This window comes from Hypomesus nipponensis, chromosome 20, assembly GCF_054491055.1.
Source record: "Hypomesus nipponensis isolate SF chromosome 20, ASM5449105v1, whole genome shotgun sequence".
Lineage (NCBI taxonomy): Eukaryota > Metazoa > Chordata > Actinopteri > Osmeriformes > Osmeridae > Hypomesus > Hypomesus nipponensis.
Genome location: NC_140380.1, coordinates 10,263,900 through 10,280,000, shown reverse-complemented (window position 1 = coordinate 10,280,000; position 16,101 = coordinate 10,263,900). Strand labels below are relative to the sequence as shown.

Sequence of the window (16,101 nt, the reverse complement as noted above, 5' to 3'; positions counted from 1 at the left end):
CCCCCGTACCCCACGCAGACGCTGCTGTGTGCTTCAGGGGCCCTCAAGACGCTCTGCTGAGGCATGATGGGTAAAAAAAAAAAAGCTGAAGAAGAAGAAAAAAGACTGTAGCGTTCACGTTCACTTCCTCTGAGGAGTGGTCTTCCTGAGTGGCCTTGCGAACTTTGACCTCTCTCCTCTAACGAACTAGTAACCGTCACAACACTTGACATACACAAGTCACCTCTGAGTTTATACTGACAATTTAAAACAAACAAAAAAATACAAACAAACATACAAAAAAAAAAGTTTTTATGAAAGACTGCATTTATATCGACAAAAGCCTTGATTTTGATTGATTCGGATGTTTCCTCTGACCCTGCCTCATGTCTCTGTCTGAGAGGTGACTGGCTAAGTGACAGTGAGATGATGAAATTGAACACCGCTCCACTGAGTGGGCTTGTAAAGACCACACACACACACACAGCGATTAAACCTACCATGCCCTAGGAACACCATTGAGACAGTGTCCTAAACAGGGCTTAAGGTACAACACACAGACACACACACACTGACGACATTGTAATATAGAATCTCTCTTACGTAACGTTGCTGTCTCCTTATGTAAGTAACTAATGTAGAGATTTGCACTAGACTGCTCTTGGTTGAGAACACTTATCTACGGAACTCTCTTCTATGGAATTTTTTTAAGGGACTCTTCTAAGGAACTTTTCTACTGTAACTCTTTCCCTGTGATGCAATCCGACCACATACCAAACACGCGACAGTTTATGATTTCCACAGCACCTCTGTCACGTCAGCGCGTAATGCTCTCTATCGCAACAGGCTCAGGCTGACTAATGCGGAGGTTTTATGTTTTAAATATTTCTCTCACAGTCCCAGCTGGGTCACTCAGACCTGGGTAACGTGGTCTGGCTCGTTCCACTATGTAGAGACAGAAAAGGTTTCGAGGAGGTTTTGATCCCATAGCTCTCAAGTCTCATTTTAATATCAACCACTGATTCTCCCAAACTCAGATCCGTTTAACCGGTGGCGAGCCGCAACGTTTACCACACCTGCCAGTTGCAGTTTTTGTCATAACAAAAGTTATGTATCTACACATCCACATAACCTTATCTGGTTTCTCAGTATGTGGCAGTGTTTTGATAATGTCTAGCCAAGTTTCAGTTACATGGTTCAACATTCTACCAGGAGAGACAGTTAAAAAAAACTAATCTCACGTGTCTAAACAGTTCTGCCCAAGGCTTTTAGCACAGATTAATACTTTTACGACGGTAAACAGTCCAAAAAATTAATTAAAAGGATTGTCATATTGTCTTAACCCTTGTGCTGCCTTCGGGTCATTGTAAGCCGATCCCAGCTGTAGTTTGTGCAATAGTCCTAAGTGTTTTGCCGCCATACTGAATATTGCCAAGAAGGTGCTTTGCGAACAAACGGAAGGTTTTGTGATGTGATTGTTTCTGTACGTTATGATTCCAGTGTTCTTCACGTCTGACAGTCCATGTGTTCATATCACCATACTGTGAAGTGGGAGCAGTTGTAACATTTTTCACATAACATGCTAGGCGTTCCACCAGACTGTACTTAAAGATGCAGTGCTTCCGGAATGCACATGAGCCTATACTCACTAATGACGGTATTACTGTCTAACTGAAACCTTGCATGCAAACTGTTAGAATCGAAATCGTATTGTCAAACTTTTGATAAACAATGTATCTGAAATGTGTTGTTGATATATGGAGATTGAAACAGACTTTTGGAGGGGTTCTTTTGTAAGTTTTTCTATCGAACGGCGTCGTTTTGTGTGTCAAGAGATTTCTATGCTGTATAAAATATTTTAAATATTTATACTGAATCCATTATGTGTCTGGCTGGTTCTTTAAACACCTGGTCGCTGTCTGGAAATCCTATATAGCGTGAGAGTGTGTATATGTTCCCGTGTGCATCGGTAGGCCTAGTGTGTAATGGGCGCGGCACATCGACTTGGGCGTACACACGTCAAATTATATTACTTTAAAATGCGCCTGAGAGGAATCACATATTAAATGCTTTTGACGCGTTGCCAACATCATCATACATAACTCGTCGATAAATCAAACAATTTATAATTCGCTGGTTTAGGATATGATGGAGCTGTTGATGTTGAAGAATAAACTTTGATTGCGGGAGTCTTCCAACTGGGGCTGCTGAACATCCATGTCTGATCTGTTTCCCACGAGACACCTGTGGTGGCTGTTACACCCCTACGACAGCTGAATGACCCTTTGGTCGTACACACACCCACACACACTCACACACACACACACTCACACTAAATCCAGTCAGCTGTGTGGCACCCCGATCCGCACCATTAACCCTCGCCAGGCCCTCCGAAAAATAATGCGGGTCCCCAACTGTGACACACACACACACAGCAAAACACACACTCGCAAAGCAATCGCGGCAAAACACACACACACACACACACACAGCAAAACAGGGCTCCCCCAACCCTCCACACCCCCAGATTAAGTCTGTGTAGCTAAGCTGCTGAACGCTTGTGGTGAGAGAGGCTCTTAAGTGCATTAGAGCCAGAGCTCTTTGTTTACCAGAGAGACAGGACAGTTTGCCCCCCAAATCTCCCCCGCTGCTCCAGGGGAGACACCCAGCCTGGGACCAAGACCCTGGGGGGCTTAGCCCCGCTCAGGAGAGAAAGGGTAACAGACACCCGAGGGGGACACCGAGGGGTTAACCTCTAACTGGCGTCGTGTGGAACACATGTCCACAGACGGGATGAGAGGAACGGTCCTCGAGCGTTGCTGCCGCCTGGAAGCTCCTCGGTTTGGACAAAATGTGTACGCAGCGTGGCTGATCAAACCAGCTCCCAAACCGACCAGACCAGTCTGATTCGAACGGAAAAAAAGGGGTTTGAAAACATCCAACGGATGAGTTATTTCACGAATCGTAATGTGTTCACCGGTGTGACCAGTATCCAGATCAGGTGATTCGTACTACCCTTCTCCCCAGCCCCCCAAACTCCCCCTGAGTGAACGTCTAGACCGGGGGCCTCCCGCCCTGTTTCTGGAAAGATCCCTGCTTGAAGGTTTTCGCTCCGACACTGATCTAGCACACCTGAGTAATCATGAGCTAGTTGATTGGGTAACTAGTGTTGAATCAGGTCAGATAAGTGTGGTTGGAGTCGAAAACCAACAGGCAGGTTTCTCTCCAGGAACAGGGCTGGAGACCACTGATCTACAGGATGCAGGAAGCTCTCCTGGCCTAACTGAGAGAAGTCCAGTATCTACTAGCCCCCACTTCAAGAACGAGTCATTTAAACTGAGCTGTCTCTAATAACAAAGCTTTAAATGAGAACATATTGGCCCGGCAATCCTTTTCCGGCTGTTGGCTTAAGTGCACTGCCTCTTCTGGGTGTGGGACTCAGAGAGAGGAAGTGGTGGGACTTCCCTAGCGTAGCGGAGCAAAGAGAGTTAGCCCGTTAGCACTGAAGACAGGACAGTGAGCACTTCTCTGGAAACAGGCATCTCATCTATCTCAATCTGTTCAGGCTTACATGGACCTCATTGACACTAATCCTGTTTTCAGCCTCTCTCTCTCTCTCTCTCTCTCTCTGTCTCTCTCTCACACACACACATTTCATGGTGTCAATATAGCATCAAAGGGTGGGAGAATAATTATCCTAATGTACACACACACACAGAGTACTGTATTTATACATCTGTATGTACGTAGACAGAGAGAAGGGGAAGGGGGAGCTGACAGGGGGAGGGCAGGAAAGCTAAAGAGAGAAAAGAGACGTGGTAGGAGGAGGAACGATGCCCTGACAAGCTCAGGGACAACGGAAAACAGACAAACATGAACTGTCTTCAGGAGGTCATCACTGGTGCGAGTGGTCCACACGAGGTCACCTGACAGGAAGATGTCACCCCCCACCCCACCCCCCCAAGTTGAAGGGAGAATCACAAGCAGGGGATATATGAGGGGGTGAGGAGTGAGGGGAGGGGCTGGCGGGGAGTTGAGGGGGTGGGGGGGACGGTACCGAGTAGGGGTGTTACAATACACCCAGCTCACGATACAATACGTATCACGATACACCCAGCTCACGATACAATACGTATCACGATACTGGGTGTACGATACAATACATATCACAATATTTTGAAGAACATTTTAAATGAAACTGAAATTCCATTAACAGATTTATTTAGAAAACATAAAAAAAATATATATAATTTTCTGTGTTGCACACACAATTTAGTTAACTCAGTACAAGCGATTTCTGTGAATGAAATTAATGCACACAGGTGAAGAGTAGGTCGCACGCTCAACCAACATGATCAAACGGACATCATATTGTAAAAATATTGCCATAACTCTAAGATACATATTGTAATGATTTTGTTTCCACGATATATTGTTCCACAATATATTGTTCCACGATATATTGTTCCACCCCTATCATCGAGGCAGACTCTCTTGATGTGGGAGGACGGGGGGTAGATGAGATGGGAGCTGCAGATCTGTTACCAGAAGAAACAGGTCGGCCCAGTGGGCAGTCTGCAGACATGATGAACCCTGCGAAGACTGGCACACTTCAGACACCAGGACTGTGTGTGTGTGTGTGTGTCTGTGTGTGTCTGGGGGGAGGGCAGACTGGTCTAATCAACGAGTAGGCTTTGGATTATCACTAGATTTAGGTTTGGACATGGCACAACTACTTTTGCGTCAGGGTGGGATAATCACTTGATTAAACTGAAATTGTTTTATTGTCAGATGCAAAGCAGGTTTAGCAGGTTTTGTTTTGTTTTTTGAATCATCTGAAGGTGTATTATCCAGACGTAATGAAAAGTCAACATAAACCAAACATTGCACAAACCTACTGGGTTCAAAACATACACAAGATAAATACAAATGCTATTTCTACCATAATGAATGGACAATAGCGGACAGTAAAAATGTTCACCCGAAAGCACAGAGCCGAACCTTCAAGGCTGTTTGTGCCCGTCGGACAAAGGAGAGAGAATAAGAAAGGAAAAAACGGCCACGTTTAATTCCCAGTCCATGCTGACGTCGCTGTCTCGAACACAAAGCAGTGATTGATTACTCACTTTATTACACACCAACCACACAATCTGATGAATGTAGGTCGCACTTCTAACACGCAACACCTTAAGCAAGGATATTCTTGTGCAGAAAAAAAAATCTGATTGTATTTCAATAAATGACAAATGCTAAAAATACAGCAACTAAAAAAAGACTTATTTGCACACAGGTAGACCTCAGATACACTGGTTCAAAAACAAGACCAGAAATCCAATCAAAGAGCAGAGCTCAACCAATAGCAGCGCGGTATTCGTGGTAACTGCAGAGTTGCTAACTGCGGCGATTGGTCAGGTGCTTCACACAGGAAAGGACGCAATTGGCCGATCGCAAGACGACGCTTCATTGCCTCCATGGCAACATTGCTTCCTTATTGCTTTGGGAAGGTGAGAGGAGGGAAGGAGGGGGGCTCGCTCGCCCAGCCCTGCATTATTCATCCTTTGTCCCTGAATGAGTCGAGGGAGTGTGTGTGCGTTTGTGTATCGACGGCTGTGTCTGTGAGGGGTGGGTGGTTGTAACAGCCTGTTTCTGTGTTCGGGGGGGGCAGAGAAGCATTGCAATAACTGCTCCTCTCAGTGCAACGCCAGCAGCAACAGCTCTGTATATATAGCAGCGAGATGAACTCAGAGTTGTCAGGACACACACACGTCACCGCCGACACAGAGCCTGTAAATACGGACAAACAAACAAACACTGGGACATCTTTTTTTTTTCTCAAAGCCTGCCGCACATCTGGAGTCGCCCCAGACGCACATCTGGCCAGGCCTGACAGCCTCCTCCAGCAGCCGCCACTTCCTGTCCACAGACCAGGAGCCTCGGCTCACAACAAAGACCATGCGGTCGGCTGGCGGGCTTGTTTTTCTTTCCTCTCTCTCCCTTCCTCTCTCTTTCCTCTTACTCTCTCTCTCTTCCCTCTCTCACTTCCTCCCTCCCTCTCTCCTGCAGTCGAGGGATGAGAGCATGAGGATGGGAAGAGGAGGAGAGCGAGGGGAAAGAGGGAGGGGCTGGGAGGAGAAAGACAAAAACATCCTCACACACAGGGATTAAGCGTCGGAGCTGAGGAGGGGTCGGGGGTAGGGCGACGGCTCCCCCCTCCCCCCCCATCAGCCAGAGTGCGAGGCAGGCGTTAACCTCGGTTGACGGGCAGGCACCCCCCCGCCCCCCACCGCCGACACGATGACGAGATGGCAACAGGCACGTGCTCTCTGTTGCCATCGCAACCTGCCCCGGATACAGCTCACTGGTTGGCTGGCACCTCTCACCCCTCCCCCCCCCCCTTTGAACTGTTGTTGTTGTTCCTTCCTGCTGAAACCTCGTGGACAGAGTGCATCATGGGAAGGTGGGGTCTTTCCCACCCTGGTAGAAAGTGTTGCTAGGGAACATTAGCTCAGTGCTGGTAAACAAACCCCCCCCCCCCCCAGGACTCTCTCCCAAACTAGCTGGTTGAGTCACAAATCCTGGAGGTGGTTTTAATGAGGAAAGCAGAGGGATGATCCACTGAGCCACTTGGGGATCCATCGGGAGACACAATCGCATGACTCTGTGTGTTTAAAGATTCGTTTATTCAGTTGAAAAGATAACATTTGAGACAACACACAGCATAGACCTAGACCCTAGTTTCGCTCTGAACAACACAAGACTCGTCTGACGATCTAAGGTCTCACATAATAAAGATTGAAGTCCAATTTAGACATAGAACAGAGTTAATATAACAAAGTCTGGTCATCTCAAGAGCACAAGCAGAGCCTGTAGGGCTGGAGGGAGGACAGTGATGTGTCTGCAGGAACAGGTTCTATGACATGAAAAACAATGAATGGAGCGTATGTGCAACGTTTTGATAACATTGATAACAAGAGTTTTAGTGGGTTAACTATGGGGCCTCCCCAACAGAACCACTGTCAGTCTCTACAAAAGAAGTTTCACATCAACCGTGAGTCAATAACCCTGTACACGGAACACAGAACTGACCGCTATTAGGGAATCAAACAACCAAACCTAAAAAAATGTAGATATGTTTCTAGGTGCGGCCCAAGATCTGATCAGCATTCCCCTGCTTCAGCAAGGCGCTACGCTGCGCTTGACGGACTGAATCTCAACCAGGTCCGCTGAGGCGGCCTGATCGATGAGGCGACGTGGAAGCTGACAACAGAAAAGAGGGGCGGCTCGACACGGAAACCCAACGTACGCGCCGTGTGTTCCACAGCCGGCAACAGCCAGCCAGGCGCCATGGAGACCGGAGAGGACGCAAGTCCCCGGGCTCTGATTGGAGGAGGACAGGGACGTTCAAGCAAGGTCGGAGAGATGGGGGGGGGGGAGTAGAGAGGGGGGGGGGGGTCAGAGAGGGGGAGTAGAGAGGGGTCGGGGAGGAGTGAAGGTGAGGGAATGCCATGCATTAAAGCAGTGTAAGACGCCCTTGTGTGTGTGGGTGTGCATGGGGGGGGGGGACAGTGTGTGTGTTTAGAATCTTCCCGTCCTGGCCCGTCCTCCTCCTCCTCCTCTCATCACATCCTCCTCCTCCTCTCATCACATCCTCCTCCTCCTCTCATCACATCCTCCTCCTCCTCTCATCACATCCTCCTCCTCCTCCTCTCATCACATCCTCCTCCTCCTCCTCTCATCACATCCTCCTCCTCCTCCTCCTCTCATCACATCCTCCTCCTCATCCTCCTCTCATCACATCACATCACATCCTCCTCCTCCTCCTCTCATCACATCACATCCTCCTCCTCCTCCTCTCATCACATCACATCCTCCTTCTCCTTCTTACTGAACAGCTCAGCCTCAATCTGCAGCAGCCTCTGGGCCATGCTCACCGCCAAGTCCTTCATCTGGGGGCAGAGAGACAGGGAGGGAGGGAGGGAGGGAGGCAGGGAGGGGTAGGAGATGGGACGAGGAGACAGGTCATTAAGTCCAAAAGGTGAAGGAACCCAAACAAGAGTCTGAAAGCCAGCCAGACAGATAGACAGACAGACAGAATACATTAGCGGCCGGCTGGCTGGGGTGAAGGAGTGTGTTCTTCGCGGGAAGTCTGGCTAGACAGACACTCTGGGGAGAGGTCCTCACCACCTCCATCCAGTTGCCGTCTGCATGGCTAATCAGCAACACTGCACTTAAATCAGTCTTCCGCCTCGACGGAAGGTACCGGTCAAAAGAACGACGAGAACACGAGTAAAAGGCCAACGTGGCGAAATCAGTGTTTTTGCGACCCTGTCAGACGCAGCAGGAACACGCCAGGTCTCAACTGCCTCACAGTCAGAACTCCCCACACAACTGTACTAAAAAAAAGTTTAAAAATAAACGTGTGTCGACTTGTGAGAGTAAAGCCTGCTTTGACATGGAACCCATCACCACGACAGCGACTGTTCTGGGAGGGTGACTACACCTGTGGACCTGGAGAGAACCCTGATCTCCACTGAGGCCTGGACTTCTGAACACCAGTGTGTTTAGCAGCGCGTGGTTCAAATGTAGGTGGAGGCACTCACAACTGGCTGGAAATAACCTAATTCATGCAATTATTAATAACATGAATGAATTCCTGTATGCGTATTTACACCTGTATAGAATTGAGTATTCAGTAATTTTACTGCCCCCCCCCCCCCAAAAGACGATAAATGTTTGTTTTGATACCCAGCATTGCGAATACAATATTGTGTTAATATCTACGATTCAAAATGCTTGTTTACAAACTACCCAGTGACTTAATAATGTCAACGCGTTTAGCCGTTTTCTTGACGCTGTCATCCCATCACTCACCTTAGTAGGTCACACAAACATGCATGTCACAATATCCCTGTTAGTCATAATCCTGCATACCGTATGATCAAAACATGTTTTTCTACCAAACAAAGATTCCTTAACAGACCCAGATCAGACCCATTGTTCCTGGTGTGAGAACCATGAACACGATCGCCACCTATTGGCCATGTTTCGACATTACAGATGTTTTTCACAAAGAAAAAAACTGAAGACAAAGACCCATCTCAAAAAAGGCCTGAATATCTAAATAATATATATTAACTATAATAAAATGCACATTGCGCGTTTCACAGACATAGTCTACATAATGTATTTAGAGACCTTGATAAAAGAAAAAGATTTACACATTACATTTTTCCATTGAACTGTACAATAAATACTTATTAAAAACAAAAACCTTAAAACAAACAATTACAACTAAATATTTCTGAATTCATCTTGAAATCAAAGCCAGTCACGGTGTGTTTTAGAGGTGATAATTAGGAAGGCATGACATCATTCAAACCCTGTCTGGTCTCAAGGATTTCTGATCCGTTTACCCCCCACCCCTCTCTCACACACACAAACACACACACACCTCTACCTCCACACATGTCCTTCTCAAGGACAAGCAGATGAGCGCTCCCTTCCGACACTGACACACACTAACCCCAAACTCAAGGTTAACGACTCTCACGTGAGATTGATTACGTTCCATCTCATATAAAGTCATCTCGTGACACCAGACAGCGTTCGTGTTGGAGGTGACCCGACGTCAACAACAACGTCTCCTCTGCCAACGTCTATAAAAATAAAGGTTGCTTCAAAGAAATTAAGTGTCAGTTATGGGTTAGTTAGATACCTCTATCAGTTGGCGCTCCACAGCTTGTTTGAATTCTAATGTGACCGGCTTTTCAGACGAGTCCAATACTGCCACCTGCTGGCCAGAAGAGCCCAGTACGTAGCTGTAAAAGCAGAGTGGTGTGTATTAGCGGTTTTAATTATCTCTTAAAGAGCAGTGGTTCAGAAACGAATGTACGATCTTGTCTGAAAATGTCTAGCCTAATTTTGAGAGCAATGTCCTGTCATTTGGCTGGAAAAGAGCAAGATTATACTAACGAGGGTGTCACTGTCAATAGGTTCGGCATTAACTGGTGAGTTGATGACTATCATCTCTAGTAGGCAGCAGTTCACGCACTTTTTATTTTTTTCCTCACGCAATTGCCTTCAACGCAAACGCATCTTACCTTTCAATGGCGGCGACATTGAGATAGAACAGGCATCTTTTGTAGTCCAGTTTCTTGGGTGTTGACGTGTACACCATGCCAAGTAAGGAACAACACCCTTCACAGGTCAAATTGACAACCAGGCTAGAAAAAAAGGGGGTCAACACACAGACAAGAGCATTCATTTAAAGGCTTATCTCGGAACAACAACAGAGTTATCTTTGCGTCTTCTTGGTCACTTTTTACATACCAGACTAATTCGTCACCACTGCCAGAGATGTGGGTTTCTTTGCCAACCGAAACATTGTCACTGACACCTAAACCGAGAGATCGGATAAGGGACATGACGGCTGGAGACACTATGTGTCAGTACTGTACAGTAGGCTATCACTGATATTATTCGGCTTACTTGTTTGTGGCAAACTATCGAGAATAATGTGGTATTATAACAAACTAGTTTACTAGCTGGGTGAACTCACGGTGCAGTAGTATTTGACCCTCTTCATCAGTCCCTGCCCAGGCGAGCGAGTCACCGACGGGAAGCCTACAATTCCCACAAAGAAAAACTACGGGCGGACCATTGTCATCTTCTGCCTGTTTAGAATCGTTTTCGGTTACCACTGTGTCTTCGTAGTCATCCTTATTGGTGGTAAAGGTAAACGTAGCATCGGTAACTACGGGTTCTTGACGGTAATTTCTTCTCTGCGCCATTGTTTTCGAAGTTGCGCGGTAAGTGGAACGCTGGGCAAGGAGGAATTCATTGGATGAGAGCGCACTTCCGTATCCGCTATGTAGTAGAAAAACAGAGACCCCAATATATTTATTTCGTTTATTTTATTATCATTTTTATTTATTATTTTTGTATTTTATGTACCTGATCACACGATCATAATGTAAAGATGTGTTGCTGTTGCCATGCTGTTTATAAATCACAATTTGTTCATAAAAAAAAATAAAAACTTCCGTATCCAAGTGACGTATACTCTTCAGACGGAATCAGAAACTGTCGGTGTCCAATCAGCTGCGCAGGTCAGCCTCACGAGGAGGTCCTCTGCTCTGCCTCTATCTGTTACAAGTTGTCATTGCTGGGAAAGACTTGTAAGTTCAATTTTCCATTACATATTAAATATAATGTTACTGAGAAACGCGATCACAAGAAAAGCCAATACTATATCTAGTTCTAGCCTAGTTTGTACGTTAGCTAGCTAGATTAGCCACACATTCATCTGGTTACAGCGTAGCATTTAGAAATCACGCAAGGCCAACATTCTTTATACAACTCAAGTTACAAGCTAGCTAGCTTGTCAGTCCCTTAAAGATCTCATCCTGCTATTGTCAAAGGACTTCTGTCAAGTCAGTTAGCACTTGCATGTCTGTTGCTAGATAGTCTTGCATATTGTCTTGCTATCTGTCGGACGGTGAGTCCCACTGTTACTTAGGCGGCAGTATATCATGATGTTTATCCAGCCAAGGGTTAGTCAGCATAGTAATACAACGGCTACCGACCGGCAAGCTTTAATTAGTGTCTTCCCAGGATCAGTAAACAATACAGAGTAGATTGCGGTGAAGTTGATTATAGAGTCCAGTGCCTTAGTCGGGCTAAAGTTTCAGACTCGTCTTAACAACTGAACTTTCACCTCGTTGTCGCAGTTCACTGAGGCAGCCGTGGCAAACCGAGGTCTCTAATAGTCGCGGTAACCCGTTCCTCATCGGTCTTTGACTTTCCCTCCAGGAATGTAAATGTCGGAGGACCAGGAAGCGCAAGAGGATGAGTTGCTTGCCCTAGCGAGTATCTACGATGAAGAGGAGTTCCACAGGGCGGAGTCGGACCAGGGAGGAGAGATTCAGCTCTGCCTGGAACTGCCTCCCAACTTCAAGATTATTGTCAAAGGTGGGCCCTCATCACGCGGACAGGTGTATTACACTACTTTCATATGACATCATCCTCAGTCGTTTATTTGTTTATTTTTTTCCCTGTTCAGGAGGAGAGAAGGAAACTGAGTACGACATATGCTACCTCCCACCACTGGTGCTCAACTTTGAACTTCCAGTGGATTACCCCTCCTCCGCCTCTCCGGTCTTCACGCTGAGCTCTACGTGGCTGACTCGAGCCCAGGTAACACTCAAACCTTTCTGAAGGCTTTAGCTCTGTGAGCTATCACCCAGTTGCCGCGTAGCTCCCAGCTCGTTAACCTCACCCTGAATCCTCCTCCCCCTCAGATGACGTCGCTGTGCAGGCGCCTGGACGACCTGTGGGAGGAGTCCAGGGGCTCCGTGGTCCTCTTCACCTGGGTCCAGTTCCTCAAGGAGGAGGCCGTACCGTTCCTGGGCATCACGTCGCCTCTGGAGCTGGCCTTCGCCGCCAGGGCCCCGGGGGAGGGGAAGAAGGGCGAGGCCGCCGCCGCTGCTGCCGCGAGTCCGTCCGGCAGCCTGACCGGGGGGGAGAGGAAGGAGAAGGCGAAGGGTGAGCCGGACCGGAGGGCGGTCCTGGTGGTGGACCCCCGCTCAGACATCCTACCTCAGCTGCTGGACTTTGACGAGACCCAGCGGCAGAAGACGTTCGACTCCAAGGCGTTCTGCTGCGCCATCTGCTTCTGCGAGAAGCTGGGCTCCGGCTGCCTCTGTTTTAAGGAGTGCCAGCACGTGTACTGCAAGACCTGCATGAGCGAGTACTTCCAGATTCAGATACGAGATGGGAACGTCCAGTGCCTTAACTGCCCCGAGCCCAAGTGCACCTCGTTAGCCACGCCCTCACAGGTAACTGTGACCGACTGGCGGGACTTTGTGGGTCTGGTGACCTGGTGTGAGGGGGTCCAGGATATTTCGGTTCGAATCCCTTTCCAACTCAAGGTTCGCGAAACTTACCGACCCCTTCCTTTAACCTCCTGCCTCTCTCCCAGGTGAAATTGCTGGTGGGGGAGGAGCTGTTTGCCAGGTACGACCGCCTGCTGCTCCAGTCCAGCCTGGACCTCATGGCTGATGTGGTGTACTGTCCCCGGCAGACCTGCACCACGGCCGTGATGGTGGAGCCAAACACCACCATGGGCATCTGCCCCGCGTGCCAGTACGCCTTCTGCACCCTCTGCAAGAGGGGCTACCACGGCCTGTCACACTGCAAGGTCACCGCAGGTACGTGGAAAACACCTCTGTTTGTAAGTGTCCAAACCCACCCGAAAAAGGTGGAAGTTCCAGATGTGGATAACGTTTTTCTCTCTCTCTCTCTCTCTCTCTCTCTCTCTCTCTCTCTCTCTCACTCTCACTCTCACTCTCACTCTCTCTCTCAGACGAGCTGCGGGGTCTGAGGGATGAGTACATGTCGGCGAGCGCTGAGGGGAAGAGGTTCATGGAGCAGCGCTTTGGGAAGCGCGTGATCCAGCGGGCCGTCGAGGAGTCCTTCAGCAGGGACTGGCTCAACGAGAACTGCAAGGGCTGCCCTCGCTGCACCGCCAACATCCAGGTAGGCCTGGGCCACGGAAGGCCATTAGTTATTACATTTACATTTAGTCATTTAGCAGACGCTCTTATCCAGAGCGACTTACAGTAAGTACAGGGACATTCTTTCCGAGGCAAGTAGGGTGAAGTGCTTTGCCCAAAGACACAACGTCATTTGGCACGGCCGGGACGCGAAGCAGTAACCTTCTGATTAATAGCCCGATTCCATAACCGCTCAGCCATCTGACTCCCTGACTGCCATCTGACTTATTAGGAGTGCAGTAGGATAGAACTGTTTTTGTTTTTGTCTGAGCGTTGTCCTGTCTGTCCTCCCTGCAGAAGGTGGACGGATGCAACAAGATGACCTGCACCACCTGTAAGCAGTACTTCTGCTGGCTGTGTCTGGGTGCTCTCACCAGAGTCAACCCCTACAGCCACTTCAACAACCCTTCCTCCCCCTGCTACAACCAGTGAGTGCTCATCCTCTGCTTGACCCTCCTCACCCCTCATCATTTACATGTATTCATTGAGCAGACGCTCTTATCCAGAGCGACTTGCAGTAAGCACAGGGACATTCTCCCAGAGGCAAGTAGGGTGAAGTGCCTTGCCCAAGGACACAACTTCATTTGGCACGGCTGGGAATCGAACCGGTAACCTTCTGATGACAAGCCCAATTCCCTAACCGCTCAGCCATCTGACCCTCACTTACACCTCATCCCCTACACCTCATCCCCCTCATAGCTGGATTAATACTGAGAATGTGTGTACCTGGTGCTGTAGATGACTTGACGTTATTAACTGCGTCATTCAGTCGATGTGTAATATATCCATGCATATGTGACGCTGGTGTTAGTTGAACCACTATAACCCATGGATGTAGGTGTGTCTTGGTACTTTGTCAGATTTCCAGGGAGCTCCTGTGATTGTTTTCTTTGTGTTTCTAGACTCTTCCAAGGTGTTGATATTGACGAAGACGATGCCTTCTGGAGTGATGAGGAAGACTGACGCAGCCTGAAGTGTAATAACATGCAAAGCCATAGGGTGCTGGGCAGAACTATGTGTTAAAATACCACCTGACCTCTGTTCATCTCACAAACCCTCTGGAACCTGCATGGCCTCCCTTGTATCCCTCATACTTTACTACACTAAGCAGAGTTGGGAAAACGACTGGTGGTTACCAAGTACTGGAGTTCTCCTAAAGATGCGCAAAAAACTAGTATCATGAAAGATACTCTTGATTCTTAAAACGAGAAAGGTTCTCTTTCTTGAAAAGTAGTCAACATGGTGGCTGAAGACAATTATAATAAATAATATGAATAAATGTGAGTAGGATGTCTGTGTTTAAAGAAGCATGACCCAAAACCGGGAAAATCCCACAATGTTGAAATGGCTTTGAACTACCACCAAGATTCTGCAAAATGTATGTTAACAATTCAGAAAACCAGAACTGTGCTTCCCAACACTGCTTATCCACAGAATGGTCTTATATTTTAGTGGTATGAATTCAACACTTTCAGAATCGAGGTAAAAAAATATCTGAATTTAACAGCTTTTTTATTTGATTGTTTTCATGTTAATTTACACTTCAATAATGAGTTAATTTGGAGAAAAAAAGCATTGTATCAATGCCACTAAGACCTCAAACAACCACCTGGATCAAAACTTACTCCATAAAGCCTTTTCAAATTATCTTTCATGCGAGGACATCAAAACATCTTATGTAGCCTAATGTTATTGAAATAGCACTTTTTGTACATTTTGTCCCAATTTCATCAACATGGGCTCTTTGTTGATCGTGTGATCGGGGTGTTGATCGTGTGATGAGGGTGTTGATCGTGTGATCAGGGTGTTGATCGTGTGATCAGGGTGTTGATCGTGTGATCAGGGTGTATGTGGAACTCCATCCTTGGGTAAATGGTTTTATCAGGATCCCGTGTGTTCAAACCTGCCGTCGGTTGCTTTCGTATTTCCACACTTTGTGATTTTGTTTCTTTACACCAAGGAAAGCTGAATGGAATAATGTTAATATGTTCTATAAGAAATATATTTCTATTTAAAAGCATATTCAAATGATTTTCTTCTAAACTGTTACAAAACATGTTGTTGGAAGTTTGAGAATATGAATTATGATGGTTGTTATCTTCATGCTGCGTTAAATTGTTGCAGTGTTTTCTTTCTTGTTTTGGGGGTTTGAGAACACAAAACACTCTTTCCCTCATTAAAATATGTTTCATGTGAATATATGGGATCATGTGTCATTCTGTTTGTGTGTGTTTCCAAATTTTTACTAGTTGGTTTATTTTTAAGAAGTCGATTCTAGTCTGCTGACTTTCTCAATATCACTTATATTTCATTTTTGGATGAATCCAAATGATTTGACGGGTGTGTTATTTGTCATCTTTAGAAATGAAGGGGTAGATCTTAGTGATTGAGCATTTTTCTGCAGAACACGAGATTGTGGGGTAACCCTTGCACGTTGCTTTGGATGAATACGTTATTGTTTAAATAGTACTTAGATCTTTTGAAAGGTAAAAGAGAGAGAGGAGAAAGAGATGCAGAGAGAAAGATAAAGGATAAAGATGGAGAGAGAGAAAGGGATGTAGAGAAAGAG

The 16,101-nt window shown here is 46.9% G+C and overlaps 3 protein-coding genes across 6 annotated transcripts in view; 2 read left to right on the top strand and 1 right to left on the bottom strand.

Moving 5' to 3' along the window:
• The window catches only part of hunk (hormonally up-regulated Neu-associated kinase), a 13,475-nt gene extending 11,616 nt beyond the window's left edge, over nt 1–1,859 (top strand). Inside the window, exon 9 of the mRNA XM_084683498.1 lies at nt 1–1,859. This exon is cut by the window's left edge and continues 677 nt beyond it. Within this exon, the coding sequence (XP_084539624.1) occupies nt 1–60 (60 nt within the window). The 3' untranslated portion in view covers nt 61–1,859.
• A 4,783-nt stretch (nt 1,860–6,642) lies between these two features.
• Nucleotides 6,643–11,810, bottom strand: mis18a (MIS18 kinetochore protein A). 4 transcript variants are annotated; one of them, XM_084683569.1, is made up of 7 exons: nt 10,933–11,810; nt 10,538–10,845; nt 10,309–10,375; nt 10,080–10,202; nt 9,695–9,797; nt 7,865–7,925; nt 6,643–7,356 (listed from the first exon to the last, which is right to left on the bottom strand). In XM_084683569.1, the coding sequence occupies exons 2-7, from the start codon at nt 10,767–10,769 to the stop codon at nt 7,190–7,192; spliced, it is 753 nt and encodes a 250-aa protein (XP_084539695.1). In that variant the 5' UTR covers nt 10,770–10,845; nt 10,933–11,810; the 3' UTR covers nt 6,643–7,189. The 4 variants fall into 4 exon arrangements, with proteins under 4 accessions (XP_084539695.1, XP_084539694.1, XP_084539697.1 ...); XM_084683568.1 differs by having other exon boundaries at nt 10,538–11,810; XM_084683571.1 differs by having other exon boundaries at nt 6,643–7,236; nt 10,538–11,810.
• On the top strand, nt 11,070–15,731 carry rnf14 (ring finger protein 14). The gene is made up of 8 exons (XM_084683567.1): nt 11,070–11,156; nt 11,791–11,949; nt 12,041–12,174; nt 12,279–12,815; nt 12,959–13,187; nt 13,343–13,515; nt 13,830–13,960; nt 14,435–15,731. Exons 2-8 carry the CDS (start codon nt 11,799–11,801, stop codon nt 14,493–14,495), a joined length of 1,416 nt encoding a protein of 471 aa, XP_084539693.1. The 5' UTR covers nt 11,070–11,156; nt 11,791–11,798; the 3' UTR covers nt 14,496–15,731.
• Nucleotides 15,732–16,101: the final 370 nt, after the last annotated feature.

Bases quoted from the DNA above. Each gene is read 5' to 3' on its own strand.
- mis18a (XM_084683568.1), bottom strand. From the start codon at position 10,769: ATGGCGCAGAGAAGAAATTACCGTCAAGAACCCGTAGTTACCGATGCT. The intron at 10,376-10,537 runs GTGAGTTCACCC...CTCTCGGTTTAG, and splicing joins GGGTCAAATACTACTGCACC to GTGTCAGTGACAATGTTTCG. The intron at 9,798-10,079 runs GTAAGATGCGTT...CTGCTTTTACAG, and splicing joins AATGTCGCCGCCATTGAAAG to CTACGTACTGGGCTCTTCTG.
- rnf14 (XM_084683567.1), top strand. From the start codon at position 11,799: ATGTCGGAGGACCAGGAAGCGCAAGAGGATGAGTTGCTTGCCCTAGCG. The intron at 12,175-12,278 runs GTAACACTCAAA...CCTCCCCCTCAG, and splicing joins CGTGGCTGACTCGAGCCCAG to ATGACGTCGCTGTGCAGGCG. The intron at 13,188-13,342 runs GTACGTGGAAAA...TCTCTCTCTCAG, and splicing joins ACACTGCAAGGTCACCGCAG to ACGAGCTGCGGGGTCTGAGG.